Here is a 22,439-nt window from a genome sequence, read left to right as displayed (position 1 = left end):
TAATTATCATATAAATTCTTATGATTATTAATTACATGTCTCAAGGACCGAATAGGTTATTTATATTTTTTTATTGATGTAATGGTAAATACATTTTACTATTTTAGTTTACTTATCTTGTTTAAATAATTGTATACATACATAAGCTATTATCTAACCGACTATATGCGACGAAAAATTATTTTTAGCGACAATTGACTACTTTTATTTCTGAGGATATTTTATTTTTTTATTTATTATTGTTACAAATAATTTATTTTCTATTACTAAAACAATAATTTAAATTAATTTTTGCCAAAAAAAAATCACATATAATATTAAATAGTAATTAATAATAATTATTATAATATTATTTCACATAATAATTTGCTATTATTAGCTTATAATTAATTAGTAATACCGGCGCAGCTACGTAAAGGTACTAATTATGCAGTGGGTGAAATTGGTTGGTGGTTGGTTATCTTCATATTATTCTAAATATTTTAAAAATTTCATGGTGTATAGTAAACAATAATATACGTGGGCGGTAATGGTGAAAAGTTTCAAGTACCTACTTGGATTACACTATTATTCATAGTGTAAAAATTCAGAAAATTCAGATAGTTTCCTATAAATATAATATAAAAATCAGTTTAAAGCTTTTAAAAATATTACTATTATTTATTATTGCGAATTTGCGAAATATGTACACACATAGAATGTATAAAAAACAACGGTACCTATTTTAAGAATGGCTTTATAATATATTTAAAACATTGATCGATATTAATTCAAATGTAAAAATTAAATAAAAACGAACATACTATACAATCATAACAATTGTAATTTAGAAGTATAAAAGAAACAGACAAAAAATCGTGTACGAAAAACACGAGTATTAAATATTAATGTAATGTAATTTATATAACTATATAAGTTAAATAATAACTTCTACGACTTATTGTTGTTATATGATTTATTGTTATATGAAATTATTAAAGTGATATGAAACTATCTTTTTAATAGAATAAAAATAAAGTTATCGAATGTGTAAAAGCTTGTGAAATACTGAAACTTATAATGCTCTGATTTACGGACAAATATCATTTTATAATATCGATAATATTATTTAATTCTAAAGTATATAGATAAAGACGTTTAAAAATGTACAGGCTTCGAGGTTATAATTGAGTAACTAGTAATTATATGTTTTTACAACAGTCTAGTTTAAAGAAACTCATATAAATACTAATAATAGGTAATTGTTTTTACATTTCAAAGAATGGCGATATAAAAATATATTTTAATATTGAAATGTAGTAAAAAAGATATGAACAGCAGTAAAAATTTACTGTTCGTAGTTATATTTTCTTCAATGCTGGAATAATGTAAGTTTATGTAACTCTTTGTTACGAATTTACGGCATTTATGTCTCGAAAGTGCCTATAATAATGTAATACGTCCAGTCGAGACAAATGTCACTTAGAAAGGGAAACATTGAACCTTCAGTTCACTGGTACGCAATCGAGCTTTCCTGGTAATCTGTCTACGGTTTTACTTGTCTTTTTGACTACACTTTTATTGTGTTACAAATCACAATTTAATTAATGGTAGTGGTCAGTGAACTATACACTTATATGCATATCCCTACCCAGCTATATAGTACGTGCGACTGTATAACAATAGGAGACGACGTGTTGACGGAGAATTTGAATAACAATAATATTATTATCATCACGCGGGACGACTACTCGGCATTTTATTTATTTGATAATTCGACCGTATAGCAATAAATATTTTTTCATTTATAAGTATGGTCGTGGACTTTATGTACCTACTATACACCATTATATAGATAAAGAACTCATATCATTAAACGAATCTCGGATCGCTGACATCTCTTGGTTGGACAATTATTGATACGGATATGTAAATAATATCGTGCATAGAACTACGCCGTGTCGATTACGATGACCTCGCACGTTTAGTGCGTTTTTGCGCTTGCAGAGCGTTTGTACAGTGAATATTATAATGCGTTCAAAGTTCTCTCGCGATGGTCCCGCTACTATTCTGAACAAATAAATATTGAAAATTGAACCCATAATATATTATAGCTTCGAGGTAGGTTGACCTGCCACAAATAATAAACTTGATAAATTGTTTAATCGGTTTTACTCATCACCGCAGAAAAATCCCGCTATAGTAAGAATCGTATAATAACTACAGGAACCCAGGGCGCATTTAGGTGAGGGCAATCTTCCCCGAGCGCTACGCTAGAAAAATATTGTCAAGAAAAAATAAGATATTATTGGACTAAGCTGTTTTTATCTGATAACCATTTTTTATTATTTTTTTTTTTTTTTGTTAAACCACCGATGTGTAAAAATTGATCAGTCCCGATAATTTTCTTTTTTAGGAAGAAAAAAAGAGCGCCAAAATCGTAAACACTCCTCTGCGGGTACCTAACGTTAATCGTTTTTGTGCAGTAGGCACTCGAAACGAACGCGAGAATTACGCCACGGACATATTTCCGACCCAAAACTCGGCGGACGAGCTTCAAATCGGTTTTAGTTCCTATATTATTGATAGTATACAATATAGTATGATACGACTTAGAAATCTGAGCGTGATCCGACCGCCGCGTTCGTATTTCGTATAAATATTACGTCACGTCATTATTAATACATAATAATAATAATAATTATTATTATTTTTATTATTATTTATTACGATTGCGATGACCGCGCCGCGTCGTCGACAAAACGACGGCATCCGCCGGTTAATCGAGTAGATTAGTAATATTAAATTGTATACAACTACAATAATGCCGTAGCGATCGCGGACGAGTGCGGCGACAGTGCCCGTTTATTGCGCAGCGATCGGAAAGAGGTCATCGCCGCCGCGGAACAAAAACAACGTTACAAACAAGGCGGCGGCGGCGGCGATCGTGTGCGGCCTGTGGGTGCCGGGTGGGGCCTTTCGACTGTTAAGTGGAAGCGGTGCGAGGCCGACATGTGATGGCTCCGATGCCGAAGCGTGTCGCAATACCCGTCGCGCCCGTGATGTGTTAATGCGCCATCGCGTGTGCACGCGCTTATCTCTATTGTTGTTGTTATCGTTACTGCTATTAGTGCTGTTACATTGGTCGGACCGGAGCAGCTGGTATTGTAAAATATTATTGTGCGCAACAGTACCGATCGACCGCGTACGGACGTCGTATACGTAACGCAACAATATCAATAACACTGCAGCGTTGCGTGCGTTACACTCATTGCGTCTTGACCGCTCACCGCTGACGTTTTTGTCCCGTAATCGCAACGACGCTGTATCGTATTGTTGTACGAACGATAATTTCGATAAAACAGAAAAAAAAAAAAAGCGACAGGCCGCCGTCACCCGTCCGCGGTCGAGGAGAACACTCCGGTCTTTCCGACGACCGCCGTTGGCACCACCTAACGCCCCGTCGCCCGTCCGACGTACGACAGTATAATATTATCGTAATTCATAATATTAAATAATAATCGTCGCCGTACGACGCAGCGGCAACTGTTGTCATCACTTCCGGACCGTGTACCGTATATACCGTATAGGCGGCCCCGCACAGTCGTGATTTCCGGCGGGCGAGGCGTCATCGGCCGATCGTCGCCGTTTCGTCGATTGTCACCCGTTTTTCGTCCACGCACAGGCCGTCCCGGCGACGGCGGCAACAGCAGCGGTTAGATCAGGATGGCGGCCACCACTGCGGCCGGTTACGGACCGGCCGAGCCCGACGCTCCGTACGCCGGAAGCTGCAGCGTCGATCCGCCCGACATCGAGGTAAGCGAATTTCGAGGACGTGTCGTTCGTGATGGTATGTGGAGATAATATTATCGTTTACCGCTTACCCGTCGACGCCGGAAATTCGGCACGTTCAAAAGTTTGATGACTTCATGTAAGACTACCCGTGTTATAGCCAAAACGCTTTTTCAAACGATCGTCACGATACCTGACACTGAGACTTGGTTGGGCTTGCACTGGGCATTAACTCAAATAGAAAAACGGCTCGAGTGAGAATTATCTATCGAAAATTCTAAATCGACGAAGAATAATATCATCAAACAGCGCTGTACGCACACAAATAGGACGTACAAATTGGTATTCGAATCGTTCAAAGTCTGACTGTTTGGCCACATATTATTATGGCTTCGAAATAGAAAAATCCTATACAGTCGATAGTTCTGGTATTGAATTAATCGCGCGATCAACTGTTAGGCGATCGAAGTCAACCGGTTTGTCGCCAGTTCGACGTCTGTGTGTGCATACGTTTAAGTTGCTCATCACTCTTTATATTGTTAAGTACGATACAATACCGTTCGACGTTAATGGTAAACGATAAATTGGGATAATCTAATCTCGACTTATACGGGGGGGGGACATCTTACTAAGATATTAGACTTGACTTCCAAACTTTCAATGGAATTACCTATTCGATTATTCTGCACAGCACTTTTTCTACCCGAAAACTTTTCACGGTAAAATAGTGAAAATGTCGTAGGAAAACCTATCGTCGTTTAAATTTGAATTTAAAACCGACCGCTGACACTATATATACCAAGTTCTTAACGTATAAATATTTAAAGGTATATATTATAATATTATATTCATATGATATATTGTAAAAAAAGTGATCGCTTCGATTTCGACTTTTAAATTAACGTTTTTCGTGGTACTTGTATTTGTGTGCTAAATGTTGCTACGTGCACATTATTATGGAAATGTGTTGATTATGGAAAATAATCCATTTGGTTTAATTTTTGCAGGAGTTACTCCGTTTGAATCCGAGACCACTGGCCAACTGCCAATGGACCGCGACTGTGGCCAACGATGGCGGTACGATGGCGGGAGGAAAAGGAGTTGGATTGATGGCTGCCGCCGGATCCGGGCTGGCCCGGGCCCGGGCGATAGTCAAACCGTCCGTGGCAACGGTCGAGGACCGCCATCATTACAAGCGCAATAGTTCGTATTCTGAGGTGTGTAAACGTCTCATAATATTATTGTCTATTTAGGGTATTTTTTTTTTTTAAATAAAGGAAATCGATGAAAACGAAAGTTAGTAAAATTCATAGATTTTGTTTTGAACGGGGCTGGAAGCCGTAGGTATGTACTTTACTAGTACTCCGTGTTTGTACACAAATGCGTCAAAAGGTATTTTTAATTTAAAACGGTCTGGTAAATCAACATGTTTCATATATATGATACGAGTACAAAAGTCGAATTCGAGTAACCCTCAGAAACGCTAAGGAAATACGCGAACTGTCTACATTATTTAGAAAAAAATGTTGTATTTCAACTTTTGCTCAAACTTAGTTTTAATAACATAATTTTGACAAATTAACAAAAGAACAATAATAAAAATAGTAGTTTATTTTACTACTATCATTAATGATAGAAATCAGATATTTGAGTGTAAGGAAAAGTTTATTAGTGGCTAAGATGTGCAGATGCACCAGTTAAACATTTAAAAATAAACATTTTAATACTACCATAATAATTGTTGTATAATGCGTATAATTACATTTATAACATTTATTGTATTGTTATTTATATGGTATATTAAAAATATGGTACCAAACTACTACGAAATATTCAAATGTATAAGTTTCTTTACTATATTGTCCAAATGATGATGATCACAAATAGAATTTCCTGTCAAAAACGAAATATGACAATTTTATTGCTCAAGTGTCGTCAGTAGTTCACGTTTGTCCGAGGATTTCTAATGTTTGTTTGATATTCATTTTTCTCAGTAACATATATATAATATAGTGACAGGTCTGTACTTAAAAAAATTGATGGCAAATAAAATATGCAGGAAAGGATATTATATATTAATGTACATGATATGTTTAAACTTTAAGGTTAAACTTTTAATTTAAAACATTTAATTACAGTATCATTTTTGTTATCGTCGTATGGATGGATTGATAATAAATGTATAACAATATTGTTTCTACTTGTACTTGTATGACGTGAATACGTGAGCAAACGCGCTCCATGGTTGAATGATAATGCATTTGTTATTAGTTAGATTTAATTTCAAGCTAGATATTTTAAGAATGTAATTTTATTCCCAGAAATTGATGGTAGTGAACAGGCTTACAATGTGGCTAAAATAATGAAATTCATAAATTTATAATATAGAAGGTATATATAGGTATATTATATTATTATATAATATATTTTGACATGTTTTTAGATAATACTAGTTAGTATAGTATACATTAAATTAGTTAATACATATATTTTTTTTTCTTACTTTTATAGTTAACAGATAGATACCAATATATTTTAAGTCTTAACATTATTATTGCAAAAAACAACCAACTTTAATATTGGAAAAACGTAGGTATTATGAGGAATAAAGAACGACATACAAGCATTGTCTTTAAACGTACAGAAAAGCAAATTTGAGATTAGTAGTTCTAATTTTGTATTTCAAATTTGAATATAACAGTGAATTGATCTATAATGAATCTTAAAGATTAAAAGATAAGAACACATTTATTTTTTATTTCTGGTTTTTTTTTTATGTACGTAATAATTTTAAAGCAAAATATGAGCATTTTTGAATGGTGATATTTTACATACCTATATACTGATAAGTGATAACTAGCATAAAAATATGGTAAAAACAAATACCGTTCATACCTTTAAGATTGATATAAAGTCAATTAATTTTAACATTAAAACGGGAAACACAAAATGTTGTACCTATGGAGACAACAAATTTTAATGATAACTATATGTCTGAATGTTAGTGTATATAGATTATAGAATACAGACGAGTGATTTAAATAAAATATAAAATATATACAGTAGAGCCTCAATAATCCGGTCAACGCGGTAATCCGAACAGTATAAGTCCATTTGTTCATAAATACATTTGTAGTTTGTTCGGAATTAAAAATATTATCAAGAAAAAATATTACTGACTACTTACTATACTTATATTATATAATTCATTATGTTAAAGTTATTTATTATTTTAATAATTTAAAGTGCAATAAATATAAAGGTGGTGGATAAAAAATATAAATCTAAGTCATATGAGTAGGCAATTTTGAAAACCCTCCAGTAATCCGGACGAATCGATAATTTGGACGATGCTCGGTTCTGAATTCGTCCGTACCATAAAAGCTCTACTAAAATTTGACTTATAATTTGAAAAAAATATGTTGGCTATTCCCTGAGAAGTGAAAAGACTCGCTATGCAAATTATCCACTATTTCGATCATTTCAAAAGGCTACATACTTTTGCGTCAGATTTCAAATAGTTCGGTATCTTATTCTCGAAACAATGTTGTGACTTTTGAGTGATAAATATATTGATTATTGGTTTTAATGATTTTCATTCAATTAAAAAAAAAAAAAAAACTATACGTAAAAAGTGGTCTTTTCAGCATTTTCGTTCGCTTACACCTACACATTATACGTAATAGTATTATATATATTATGGAGGACGTATATAGATATTATATTGTAACCGCTTGAATTGTTGATCAATAAGTTATCGTGCTAATTGATTTGTGTTTATGCGCAGGATACCGCAGGTGTCATAGATGGGTGTGCTAGTGGCTTGTGGAACCGGTGGTGGACGGACGTCAAACCTAGCACGTTTCGAGGTGGCGAGCGGGCGGCTGTTCGCGAGGCTCGCCGTTGCCTCAAATGTGCACATGCGCCATGCCAGCTGTCGTGTCCAACGTCCATCGATGTTAAGTCATTCATCACAAGTATCGCTAACCAGGTAATGTTAATAAGTTCAAAAGTATTAGATAAATATTTCGATTTTTAAATTACGTAATGGGTCAGAAAAAGCACGTGCAGGCATAAAACTCAACACTGTGTAATGTTGTAATAATAATAATAATAATAATAATTACGATATTATCATATTTTTTTTCGTATCATACTTAATAATATGCAAATATACGCTTCACATATCACATCATAAAAAAATAGCAATGATAAGAGTAAGATTAGAACAGAATCTCATGTGACAATTAAAATAATAATGCATAGTACATAATAATACCTAATAATTATCACATTATAATAATAAGACAATAAGAATAATAAAATTAATAAGAAAAAAAATGTACTGGCCAAATAAAAATTAATAATATTGTTAAAAGAAGGGTTTTTATTTTTATCGTTTTATTTAATAGTCATCGATTGAGAATAGTTAATTGCAGTTATTATAAAATCATTATTTTGATATTAAAAAACATTGATTTCATTCAGGAACAATAATTTATAATAAATCTATTTAATTTTTGAAATTTTTTTCAAATGCATTTAAGATAAAATGGAAATCCTGACCGAAAAAAAAGAAGAAAATGATAGTTTTAGTAGAAATACATGACAATAATAAACAATGCAAATACACATTAAATAATTTATATATCATATAAAATGTCAATATGTATACTCAAAATAAATTTGAAACGCGTAATACTTTCTATTTATTATTATATAAGATTGATTTTGTTTGAACTACGCTTTACACCATTTTCATGACAAACACATCGATTTGTGATACATTTAAGCACTGTACACATACATTCAATTTTTTTTAATCATTTCCATTTTTTTGTTTTAAAAAAATGCAATTAATACATGATACGTAATAATACTCGTACATAAAAATTTAATATAATTATAGTACGCCTATTATGAACGTGAATAGAGGCGAGATGGATGTTCATACTTTATACTAGTTGATGCATACTGACACGTTTTGAAGTATCCAGGTACCAGTTGTTATATGGCTGTTTGAATTATTATTATTATTATTTATTATTAAATACAATAGTTATATATCGTACCTGCTGTTAATAACGAAAACGATAAGGACTACTGATTAGTATGTACACATTACAAAAATCTAATTTTATTTTAAATTTTTAATGATTTCTACTGTACACAATATAATTGTTAAACAAACACAGGGAACTTATTAAATATTTAAATAACAAGTAGTTAAATTATATATGGTTTATCGCTAGTGTATAAAGTATATCTAAATATTTCATGAAATATCACCATATTATACTTAAATTCTAGCATATATATGTTATTCATTATTATATCTCTAGTAATTTATTCTATTTAAATGTTTTATACTTGATTTGCTATAAACACTAATGTCGTTAAATATACACTTATTAAAATTAAGTACATTCCACCAGTGAGTGTGTATTCTTAAGCTAATTATTTTAAAAATTGAACAATTTTTTTAAGTATTTTATCATAGATTTTTATTATTTGATTGCTAAGTATTACCTAGAGTTTCTATTAAACAGTATGTGATATAATAATATAGAATGTTATACTCTTAATTCGTTTACTTACATTTCATACATATAAATATTTAATAAATGATTGAACACATAAATACGTTTCTATATAATTTAAAGACTAATTGAAATAATAACTATCGTTTACACGTAGAAATTATACCAAAAACAAAACCGATAATCGTCAGCTAGGAGAATTTGTGTAATAGTGTAATGCTTAATAACGTTTTATAATATTATATAGATGCATGCCATGAAAGTTTTCACGTTAATACGATGGTATCAGTATCTACGTATTAACGTATTTGATAGAACTCCTTAGTACGGTTTTTGTCCCTACACAGGAACGCAATTGATAATGACATTGAGTTATATTTACACATATGTAGATATAAACCTATACTTATAAAATATAATTATATAAATACCTCATCTAAATCAAGAATAGCTTGTGTGATAGTAAAAATATTTTTATTTTTTTTTTTTTTTGCTTTCAAATAAAATTTACAACATTTTATATTACTCAGAAAGTTTATATGAACCTATTGTACAGTTATACAGTAACAAAATGAATGGTGATCAAAATGAAACATCTACATGTTTTTTAGTTTTACTAAGATGGAAGTAAATTTTTATTATTACGTAAATTATGCAATTTTATATATGCCACTCTATATAATTAACTTGACTTTACTTTAAAGATATTTTTCTATTTATTTATACTAATTATAAGTAATAAGTAAAAATAATAAAATCTATTTAACTCATCACAAATAGTTACCATCGATCATATGAGGATTTTATTAAATACAACGACAAGTATAATATATGTATATAGATTATGGATAGATATAGATTTTAGATATAACTTTTATATAATTATTAGACCTATGAATAGTGAACACTCTCGATTATCGAAATTTCGTCTGTTATTCAAAAAGTGTAAATTTTTGAAATACATAGAAGGTAAATGTCTAAAAGGAAAAAAAATATGATTAAAGTTAAATTAAATTAAAGTATTATTATTTAATGTTTTGATAATATAATAATTTTAATATTTTAACAATATATATTCAATTAAATATGAAAAGAGGAGTACAATTCAATTTCGCGTGAAAAATCAGTTTTTGATTGAGTTCGTTATCATAACGTTATACTAATGTAAGTGCGTTTTTTTATTGTTTTGTCATTATTTTTAAATTATGATTAAAATAGGTGTTTGTTATTTAGTGATTTTTCTATTGAAAAGTTGTAAAAATGTCCTTATTCCTCCCAAAATAAAGTTCTTTAGGGGACGTCTCATTGTATATATATAATGTATGTGTATTTAATAAAAACATAACATTTAACTTTCACAGAACTATTATGGAGCCGCAAAGACGATCCTGTCAGACAACCCGGTGGGCTTGTCTTGTGGCATGGTGTGCCCAACGAGTGAGCTGTGTGCCGGTTCCTGTAATTTGGCCGGCACAGATGGCGGACCTATCAACATTGGCGGACTACAGCAATTTTGTCTGGAAGTAAGTGTTGTACTTAAATTTTTTTTATCTACTGTCTAAATTGATAGTTCGGTTATTGAGAAATGTTGTCGGACTTTTGAACGGTAAAATACCGTAAAAAATTTATATTGTAATCTTTAATTGATTATCGTACTACTATAATCATATGTATTAAAAGGCTTAGTCTGCAGCAGTATACAATACTACATAAATACATATATAAGATACACGTTACTTAAAAATTGAGTATTGTATTCAATTTTACAAACATAGTGTTGTGAGAACTTGGCGTTACAGTAAATATAACGTGTACGTTTTATAGATGTTTATGGACATGGCAGTGCCTCCTTCAACCGTTTCTTCGGACAGTGATGATGATGACGACGAGGAACGCGAGGATGGCCCGCCGCTAAAAGCTCGAGGCCAGAGTAGATTAGCGCCCATAGCTGTGATTGGTGCCGGTCCAGCAGGATTGACGTGTGCTACGTACCTGAACCGGCTTGGGTATCGGCGCGTAACGGTCTACGAATCGGGTGCGTACGCTGGCGGTCTTAGGTAAGTTCATAAATAGTCAATACAATATTAAGAGAAAGCTACATAAGTTTTAACATAACATTTCGATTCTATCGTTATAGCTATTTATATAATTTTCGTTTTAATCATATTTTTATGAATACCTAGTAATAAAATTTCAAATCCCTACGTAATAATAATTATATCTGTGTGTAATGCCCATTAAAAATGATGAAAACATTGAAAATATAATCAATAAAGTGTTACCAATCAGTGACATTGGTTTTTAGGGCCCTAGCGCGTTCCATGTTTACCATTCACTCGATTATGTCATTATTATAATTATGGTAATTTCACTGAATTAATATCTTGAAATGTATTGTGTGTATAGTGCTTCCGAGATACCTGAGTACCGGTTACCATGGCGAGCAGTCCGTTGGGAAATCGAACAGATGGTCGAGCACGGTCGAGGTGGCGTCCGCCTGGAGTACGGTCGTCGGCTATATTCTTCCACCGCCGGCGATGGTAGACCTGGCGACATGACGCTTAAGGTGTGTGTCTTGATATATTATCATTAATATGGGTTATTACAATCGGACGTAAATATTTTTCGAATGACGTTTTACGTATTTATTTTTACTTCCTCAAGAACCTAATAGAAGGACCGGATGGAGCGCAGGCCGTGTTTGTAGCCGTCGGCCTACCGGAGCCTCAACTTCCAGCCGATCTCTTCCGCGACGTCGACGTAAGTGGCAATACGGCCGCTGCCCAAAGTCTGGGCGTGTACACTTCTAAATGGCTGTTGCGTCAGGCCTCGGGATATTCCAAGCGATTGCCTGACGGCCGGGGAGGGTGTGGTAGTGGTTGCAACGGTAGTAACGGTAACGGCGGCTGCGGAGCGTCGAAATCGGTTACCGTGCCCCTGCCCCCGGATTTCCGAGGCAAAACCGTGCTGGTACTCGGTGCCGGCGACACGGCAATGGACTGCGCTACAGTAGCGCTCAGGTGCGGCGCCCGCCGCGTACGGGTCGTCTTCCGACGTGGCACGCCCGACGTGCGCGCCGTCCCAGAAGAACTGGAAGGAGCAATGCGTGAGCGTTGCGAACTTGTACCTCACTCGCAGCCGGTGCGGTTTTTGTTCCGCAAAGTTCCAGGAGATGGTACCGATCGGATTCGCGGCGTACAATTCCGCCGAACCGACGTGGACGATGTAGAGCCACAGCTGGACGATGAAGACCACTCGGCTGACGATCTGTTCGTGTTGCGTGCCGACTGTGTCGTCTCGGCATTTGGCTCGCGATTACCGAAAGAATGTGAGTTCTTTGCAATTGATTTCTCGATGATGCAGTGGCTTATTTATGACTAGAGGGGATGGATGCACAAACACCCTTTGAACTTTTTATATATACCTAGTGCATCTTTGGCTAGATACAACATTTTTTCAACTGTTATAGTAACCAATCATTAACAAAAATGTTATTATTTTGCGTTATACTCGTAGTACCTAGATTGCCTCTGGTAACTGGTGAACTGGTGAATGATATACTCGTAATTACGCTAACCTAACAAAATAATAATAAACAGTCCAATTAATCGACATGTACAGGAGATAGAACATAAATATAAATCCTATAGTAATAGTTATAGATAGTAAGAAAAATAAACACAGTACCTATGTGGGATAGATACTAATTTCTAGACACCATTATGTGTGATATTATAATAATCTGATAAGTAATAACATTCATTAAAATCTAAACTCAGTTTCGACATTTTTCGGGATTGTATTTAACGACTGTGACAGTGGTAGTGCGCAATAGACGCTAATTTTATTCAATTTCAATATAATAATACTAAATTCAAATGCGATCAATGTTTAATTTTGTCTTGATAGAATGTTTCATTATCCCTCAGACAATATGTTATTTTTTTAATTTGAGAACGTATTCTATATTTATGATATTAACAAGTTAGGTATTAAAATTTACAATATAAGAAAATTTGGAGGTAATGGAATGCAATCACTTTAAAGTTTAAATTTAGTGACACCTGGTTAAGTATATATCTCCCTTTCCATATGATAAAATCTTAAATACGTCATTGCGAAGAGTGGAGTTGGTTTATCACCTTATTAAACGATTTTATTTTGTGGTCGTATTGTTGTTGCGTACGTCCAGTGGCGGAAGCGCTGGCGCCATATGCAAGAGTAGACAAACGTACAGGACGAGTGTGCGTCGACGCTCAAACCGGCCGCTGTGAGTGGTGGACGGACGATGATGACAGAGTTGCTAACGACAAACAGGAACGGCGGACGCCACCACCGGTGTGGTGCGGTGGCGATGCTTCTTGCGCAAAAGGATCCACAGCCGATCCGTCGCAGACCACGGTAGAGTCGGCCAACGATGGAAAAACGGCTGCATATCACATACACCAATATCTACAGGTACAATAGACTGTATAAGTTAAACATGGATTCAATAAGATTTCATGTAAATATTATGTCTGTAGTTGAATTGATTTCTAAAAAATGAAAATGTTTTTATTAATAATACTATTGGGATTATAAAATTGTTCCGATTACAATTATTTATCTACCATCATCCACCTTATTATTTTCAAATTTTGATAGGTTGTAAATTGTCTAAACAAAATTGATAACAATTCAAAGTATATAATTTTTAAGAAATAAAATAAATTCATAAAATTAAAAAATCTATAATAATCTTACAAGTTTTTAGAATCGCATGCTCGTTACATTTCCCCACAAATATGAATTATATTAAATTCAAACATGACACGTAATTTACCATTATTATTATTATTTGTTGATAAAATTATTTATTTTTTTAATCAACATAATTACATAAAATAAAACTGTTAGTATTATTGTAATATAATTATTTATTATTTATTCTGAGTTTTTTTATTTACAATATTTAATTAACGGTTGTGTTTGTGTATTCGTACATAATACAAACAAATGAAAATAAATTCTATTACCGTATATCATGTATAATAATTATACTGTAAATAATATAACTAATCAATCTTATCATCTAACATTTGTTACGCATGTATATATTTTTTTAATTAAACTTCGACAATTTAGACTATTAAGCTGTGTGATTCTTTTGTTTGTTACTGAATATTTACTGAATCATGTTGTTTCTAGACAAAAAATATTCAACCATCTAATCTTACTTGTTTTAAACTATAGCAATACCTGTTGATGGTTTAGATAATTATATGTTTGTATCATTTACATTAATTAAATTAATAACTGCTAGAGAATTTATTATGGGACCTGATCGGCGTCCCATTGGTATAGTCCAACTTTTCGTACGACGGTCATTATTTGTGCAAAAATATCTCATAGCATATTTTTCCGAACAGGAGTTGTACGGTTATAGTATTCAAAATCACCAATCATCTGTTTCACGACCAATGCTGCCAGGTTTTCGAACAGCAATTGATGACGTGGACTTGTCTGTCAGAATGTGTGGACTGCGTTTTATGAATCCGTTCGGACTGGCCTCAGCACCGCCTACGACAAGCGCTGCGATGATACGTCGAGCGTTCCGCGCTGGTTGGGCATTTGCCGTCACAAAAACGTTCGGACTGGACAAGGACTTGGTAACGAACGTATCGCCGCGTATCATAGGATTGGGTGGTCATGGTGTTGGAGGTGGTTCGACTGCCAACGGTATAGGACCTGGTTCTATCGGTGCTGGAGACCCAGATGTAGCCAAAAACGCTTTTTTGAATATAGAATTGATTTCGGAAAAAACCGCAGCTTACTGGTTACGCTCCATCCGGGAACTGAAACGTGACTTTCCGCAGCACGTAAGTAATAAACCTACAGTGGTTCACTAAGCATTATCACCACCCTTTTTTATTTTAATACTGATTGATGATTTTAGAATTTTTAAACATATTTAAGAACTATATTTCCAAATAGGTACATAGATTTTTGTATAATATATTTCAATATATTTTATTTAAAAAGTTTTCGTTTTTACGATATCAACTCTTATTTTTTTCAAATGAGTATCGCACTTTTTTCCTGTAAATTTTTAATTAGGATGTGAAAAATTTAAAAACTATGGTAATTAATATTAATTTATCAATATTTTAAGATTTTAAAAATTTACAATATACCTATAATAAAAATTATAAACTAAATATATTTGTATTTTTGTAAAACCTTCTTTATTAATTATATTCTTATTTCTTAATATTTAAATTTTATAATTTAAAGGTGCGTAGCTAGAAATTTCAAAAAGGGGTGTTATTCAAATTAATTGACAAATTTATACATATTAAACTAATAACAATAAAATGGAATGTTTAAATATTTTACAAAAAGTTAAAATGTATATTTTATCTCATTTATATTTTAATAATATAAAAAAAACATTTTATTTTTAAGTCAACTTTAAGTGGTGAATTTTTAAAGTTGGCGTTTCTATTATTTCGTCTGTAAACTTACTTACAAATTCTAGAAACCAAAAATCGAAATGAAAATGCTTGGTAAATCATCTTGTATAATTTAACTACATACCAAACAAGTACACTTTTGACGTATTTTTGTTTTTTTTTTTTTATCATTGTGACGACAACAACGTGTAAAAACGATATTGTTGCAGATTCTAATTGCCAGTATAATGTGCGCGTACATTGAGAGCGATTGGACACAACTTACCGAATTGGCGTGTGACGCAGGTGCTGATGCACTGGAATTGAACCTGAGCTGTCCTCACGGTATGGGCGAATCCGGAATGGGTTTAGCATGCGGCCAGGTATAAAAGCAGTATTATAATACACACGATGAAATGTTATTGTAATATTTTTAATTTTGTATTTATTTATTGCAAGGAATAATAGGTAATTAATATTTTCTACAATTTAAAATGGCTTATAATATTGTAATATAGGTACCTTCTAAAAGCTAAGATTATACCGGCAGAGCAGTTATTATCAACTATCTACATACAAAAAATAAATTGATACTTGTTTCAAGTTTAATTTATATAACTGTATTAAGAAAAATTAACTTAGATTCTAATAACGACTAAGTAGATTTTTATGTAAAAAAACTAAAATGAAAATACTAGATAGATACTTAACACACTTCTCAAACAACTTTTAGCTTTATAATTATTTAAACATCAAATGCACCTACGCCATAAATTTAAAACCGTATATAAAAGTTTTTATTTGTCCAAGTACATATTTATAATTGAATAAGCATAGACATTTTACATACATAATACAGTATTAAACTTTAGCTCATATAGTTTTGGATTCATAATCTAATAATAGAATTATATGAATGTTTGTTTATACAATTCAATTAAAACAGATAAATTATAAATAAATTTAAAACTCCTACACACTAAATTGTTTATAAATTAAAGTGATGAACATTTGCTTTGGTTCATTTTATAATACATAAATACAGTTTATCAATCATTGCGCTAGACAAATGTTTGTAAAAAGTTCATCCCCCAATAGATATACAATAACAACATGCTGAAAGTGCTGATGCTAAATAAATAATTATTTTATGCGGGTTGTTAAATATTGTTGTTTAAATAAATTAGTTTTGTTAAAAAAATTATTGTAAAATTGTCTACGTGTAATTAACGCGTTAATCACATTTTAGTCTGTAATTTAGAATATTAAACCAAAGTTTTTTTATTTCTTTAACATTTTATAGTTTAATACATTTAAGACTACGTGAAGTATTTAAATGACATTTTAACGAGTTTTATTGAAATTGTTACTTCGTGTGTCCCACGCAGGATCCGGTGTTGGTGGAGAACATTTCGCGATGGGTCAAACGAGTAGCGGTGCGACCGGCTGGTGACGGTAAGACGGCAACACCCGTGCCCGTGTTCGTGAAAATCACTCCCAACGTGACGGACGTGGTGGCCGTAGCCAGGGCGGCTGTGCGACTCGGCGGGGCCGACGGAGTGACTGCCGTCAACACGGTCTCGGCCCTTGGCCCGTTGGACGTGGCCGCTAACAACGGTCGACCGTGGCCAGGAGTCGGTAAAAACACCGCAGACACGCCAAGAACCACGTACGGCGGTATGTCAGGCACGGCCGTTCGGCCTATAGGTTTGCGGGCCGTGTCGGCGTTGTCCCGAGCCCTGGGACCGGACGTGGCGGCCGGTGGTGACGGAGGACCGCCTGTCCAGATAATGGCCACAGGCGGTGTGGACAGCGCCGCGGCCACGCTTCAATATCTGTACTGTGGTGCCAAAGTCGTGCAGGTATATACTATAGTCGAAGTCGGAACGGTATCCGGCCAAAAATGCGGAAACAGTCGTGGCTAAAATAATAATTGTTAAGTAAAAACAGCGAAAACTCGAACAGCAAAAGTAATAGTAATGAAATCAAATTTGAAGTTGATAATATATTGCAAGAGGCAAAATACGTCAGTGGTTATCATTGTACACGATTTATCGAGAAAAACAGTAACTTTGGAAATTTTTAAGAGTAAATCAGGTATAAATAATAATAAAAGTATCAGGTGATTAATCCACACTATAATCTGGTTAAACGATAAAATACGTTTGATAGTTATAATAATAAAAACAAAACCAAGAAGAATAGCGCATGTGTGCGTTGGTTTGGCTGACCGGAGAGTATGACAGGATTTACGGAGTAATAGAGCTCCTTAGAGGAAAAGTTAATGTGTTAAAACAATAGCCAAAATTAACAAATAATTTTGATACACTCGTAGCCTTATAGAAAATAATAGCAAATCAATATTTTCAATTAACCTCTCTATTATAATTTATTCAAAAATATTGAAAATTATATTTTTTTCTTGCTATTGATTTCGTTCTTTTTACTTCGCTGTCATAACTTTAACTATTTTGGCCAAGACTCTTCGGGACGATTGTTTTACTATCTGGTACTTAGTTTTATTCCGTTTTGCACAGGTGTGCAGTGCTATCCAGAATCAGGACTTCACCGTCGTCCAGGACTATATCACTGGACTTAAGGCGTTGTTGTACACAAATAGCGAAGGCAATAACAAACGACGGGAGAAACAGAGTCGTCCCACCACTGCGCTGGTCAAGGACTCGATCGACTTATCCGACGACTACGATATCGTATCCACGACGGCCGTGATTGCCGACCAAAGTGGTAGTAAATCGATGTTTGGACCGTACTTGCGGAACAAGCGTTGTGAGCAGGCATCCGGTGCGGCTACAGATATGCTCAACACGATCCAGGGAACCAAGTCGAATGGAGTTGATCGGACGCCGGAACCGGAGACAACGGTTTCGGTACCGGAGGAAACCAATGACGACCAAGTTCCAGTTCCGATGGCGACGCCTGTGGAATTGGTCGTGGGCCGCGCGTTGAAAGCCGTCGGCGCGTACAAATCGCTAGATTCTCGTGCCCAAGTCGTAGCCCTGGTTAATGAGGTCAGTTGTGTGTGTATGAAGTTAAGTTTCCTTTTCCCCCACTTTGGCCAAGTTACACTGGGTAAATTGTATGTCGAATTTGTAAGATTAATTTATAAATAATTATAACTTAATATTTGGAGTTCGTAAATTCCTCGGAACTAAGTTGTGACCAAAATAAACTTAATGGAAGTACTAACTTCATATTAGTCCTTAAAATTTAGTTCCAAGAGACTTACGAATTTCTTTAACCAACTTTTAATGACTTATAAATTGAACTTTTTAATTTACAATTTATCTGGTATAATTTGAAGAGGGCTGACTTTACTTACGTGAGGTCAATACCTATTACTTAGTAGTTAGTTTAAAGTGGTGAAGGCGATTCATTACCAAACATCTTGGCCAACCGAATAGCCATGTTCCTTGTTGCATGATTCTTAGCTGACAATAATGAAAATCTGTGCGAGCTTTATAGTATATGACTCATTGTGTAAATGTTTTTGTACAGGATTCGTGCATCAACTGCGGAAAATGTTACATGACTTGTAACGATTCTGGCTATCAGGCGATTACGATGGATCCGAAATCGCATATCGTCCACGTCCAACCTGACTCGTGCACGGGTTGTACGTTGTGTCTGACGGTATGCCCTATTCCTGGTTGCATCAGGTACGTACCTCAGAAATTGGTTCAAATATTGTAACTTATAATCAATTATTCATATATTTCATTATCCCGAATGTTCTAAAAGTCACTTGGTTTTAATAAAAATTTGTTGAAAAAAAAACATTTATTTTTAGATATACTTGGTGATTTTTTAAAATCAAAATACTTTTATTATTTAAAAACATATTAATGTTTTCAAAAATATTTTTTTATATAATTTCAAATGATCCAATTTTCAAGGCTTCGAGCTTATTTAAATATTTGAATTAACTTTATGTTTAAATAGTGCGTTTTAAAATCAAAATCCTAGAAATTAATTCTTATTTCTATTTTGATAATCAAGCAGATAAAATGTCGTTATCGAAGGTATTCAGGAGGAAAGTTTCTAAAAGCAATATTGTGCTATTTAAAATTTGGATTTTTATACTTACATTAAATTATAAGTATTTAGTTGTTTTTTTATATGATATTAAATTAAATATATTTGGTATAATATAGATTATAGAAATATATCTATTATATCAAAATATATAATTTTTTTTAAACAAATGATCTTTACCACATTTACATTTTATAACATTCTATTAAATAGGTAACATTCATTCTAATACTTACCATATAATTTCTTATACTTATATTTTCTTACTATGTTTGTCAAATTCTATTTTTAAAGTTATTTCGTTGATGCTTGACAATTCTATGAAAATGTTTACTAGAATACGGAACAGAAAATCCCTACTAGATAGTAATAAACAATTTGTAAGAATAAATGCATCGATTTCCTGTATAGCTACTCGGCTGATACCCGATATACGAATAATACGCTATCGCAATGAAAGACTATAAACTATAATTATAGGTAGAACAACGAGGCTTGCAGAACATGCAGCTGCACGAACTAATATTCGCTTAAAAACTTACTGTAAATTAGGAGCTATAGGTTTAAAAGTCATAATCCTAATTAAATTGTTTAATAAAAATGTAGGTATTTTTATCCTTTCAAAAAAAAAAAAACAAAAGTACTAATTTACTATTTAATGTTCTTCAAATTACGATTTTTAAACAGCTTTTAAAAGTTTTAAATGCATTTTATTTTAACGCATTTGTTAGATTTCTAAAAGCATTTTTAATTATATTTTTTTTTTTAAATTTAAATATTTAATACTTGCTTTTTTATAGCTTCATAGCTTATTAAATTCACAGCCTTGCTAGGAAAATTGCATCTAAACAGAAGTGTTCTTTATACATTTTCATTTCTAACGAATAATAGTAGTTTTATTATTTTCGTAGTAATATCGAGTTGTAAGTAAATAAAATAATATAAATATTATACATGGTAATGTATAAGTGGGCGTTGTGAGGTAACAAGTTAGTTTGCCGATTAAAATTCTGCATATTCTGAACAAAGCTTCTAGCGCAGAGCTCATAGGCGGACTTTGAGTGTGCTGTACGGTTTACTGATATCTCCGTAGCTCCTCTGAATTAGCTAAGTCGATGCTTCATCCCCAAAAACATGTAAACCTCTTGTTCTGCGGCATATGATCATGACGTTACGTCATGGGTAATATTACTGATATTTTCGTTATTTTGTTTACAGCATGGTGGAAAAAACGGTACCACATGTGATTAACCGCGGTTTAGGCCGCCGACAGCTCGTTTCCACGTACACTTGCCCCAACGACGGCGAATACATTGACTAGCAGTGTAACTCAGAAGAACAGAAAGGTCGCAGTAGTCTGACAGTAGCACTGTCTACTGAGTAGACGGTTGCAATGAGATTCTTGCCATTAAAAAAAATTACCTACTCACGCGTAACCGTGATCTATGTCCACGCATGTTAAATCCATAGATAATATAACATCTATATAATATATATATATATATATACATATCAATACTCTTGTATTATAAATGGTTAAATCTTATAACTGTACCGATAGCGTATTAGATAATAGTATTATTGTCCGAATCGAAGCGCCTAAAGCGAAATAAATAAATGTTTAAATATATTATATTAATTCATTATGTACTAAAAATTAAGGATTATGGTTTGTAGTGACATCGGTATGTCACGCTTATGTTGTTTGTAAAAGATTTTAACTCTGTGTAACATAGGCTAACACATATTATGTACTATTGTAACGTGTAAACGGGTTAATTGCATTGTATCATGCACATAATATTATACTCGTCACACCATTCGCAGTCGTACATACTACATAGTATATAATAATATTGAATTAATCGTTTTATATTTTTAAATTCAGTATTTATACAATAGAATAAATTGTCATTATTGTAAAAAAATAATAATCGTTATAATTGATATTGAAATCTTATAAAGTATATTATTATGCACACTTGAGCAATACTACTATATCTATTTAAATCGCAAATGCTTATTATAACGATATTATTAATTAAACTTTATTTGTATGTATATATAATATGAAGATGTGATGTATAAAATTAGAAATGACTCAAGCTTGCTGTTGCTAATGCGTGGTTAATAATAACAATAAAAGTTTTTAAATTTATTTAATTTCTAAATCAAATAATTTATAGAATACATATTATATAGTTTAATTATTGCAACAACGTTTTTAATTTTTATCCCAGTTCCTCTTCCATTGTTGAACAATTGACATAGTTGAAATGTACTCGTAAAAACATATTATATAAAATAACAACAAGATAAGTATATATTTGAGTACATACAATATATGATTATTGTAACCTTTTCTTGATATATGAACAATATTTTTGTTTATTTTATTTACCGGCTAACAGTATTACATGAATATTCATATATTATTATAGTATTATTATATATCATAAATTAATTGCGTTTTAGAATAACTGATAGAACACAGCATGCTGGGAATAATAAATGCAAAATCAAACGCACTTTCTGTAATTCGAAATTTATTCAAATAAGAAAAAAAACATTACCTACGTTAAAACGAATAAGCAAAAATTGAATAATGCAACTAATCTAAATAATTTAATAAGTTGATCAAGTT

At 32.7% G+C, this 22,439-nt stretch overlaps 1 protein-coding gene across 1 annotated transcript; it reads left to right on the top strand.

The window, feature by feature from the left end:
• Positions 1–3,030: 3,030 nt before the first annotated feature.
• LOC112592205 (dihydropyrimidine dehydrogenase [NADP(+)]) lies at positions 3,031–21,425 on the top strand. The gene is made up of 14 exons (XM_025336221.1): positions 3,031–3,795; positions 4,779–4,988; positions 7,559–7,762; positions 10,673–10,834; positions 11,136–11,368; positions 11,718–11,877; positions 11,976–12,639; positions 13,504–13,769; positions 14,720–15,169; positions 15,973–16,125; positions 17,131–17,604; positions 18,280–18,771; positions 19,259–19,419; positions 21,014–21,425. The coding sequence occupies exons 1-14, from the start codon at positions 3,706–3,708 to the stop codon at positions 21,114–21,116; spliced, it is 3,822 nt and encodes a 1,273-aa protein (XP_025192006.1). The 5' UTR covers positions 3,031–3,705; the 3' UTR covers positions 21,117–21,425.
• Positions 21,426–22,439: the final 1,014 nt, after the last annotated feature.

Source organism: Melanaphis sacchari, unplaced genomic scaffold (assembly GCF_002803265.2).
Source record: "Melanaphis sacchari strain LSU unplaced genomic scaffold, SCAv2.0 Contig15_pilon_pilon, whole genome shotgun sequence".
NCBI classification, from domain to species: domain Eukaryota; kingdom Metazoa; phylum Arthropoda; class Insecta; order Hemiptera; family Aphididae; genus Melanaphis; species Melanaphis sacchari.
This window is presented reverse-complemented; position numbering and strand designations above follow the sequence as displayed.

What these genes read in the sequence shown, in the direction of transcription:
- LOC112592205 (XM_025336221.1), top strand. Translation starts at nt 3,706, where the DNA reads ATGGCGGCCACCACTGCGGCCGGTTACGGACCGGCCGAGCCCGACGCT. An exon ending in ACATACACCAATATCTACAG is followed by an intron (nt 13,770 to 14,719) that starts GTACAATAGACT and finishes TTTTCCGAACAG; the next exon opens with GAGTTGTACGGTTATAGTAT. An exon ending in GTGGTGCCAAAGTCGTGCAG is followed by an intron (nt 17,605 to 18,279) that starts GTATATACTATA and finishes CGTTTTGCACAG; the next exon opens with GTGTGCAGTGCTATCCAGAA.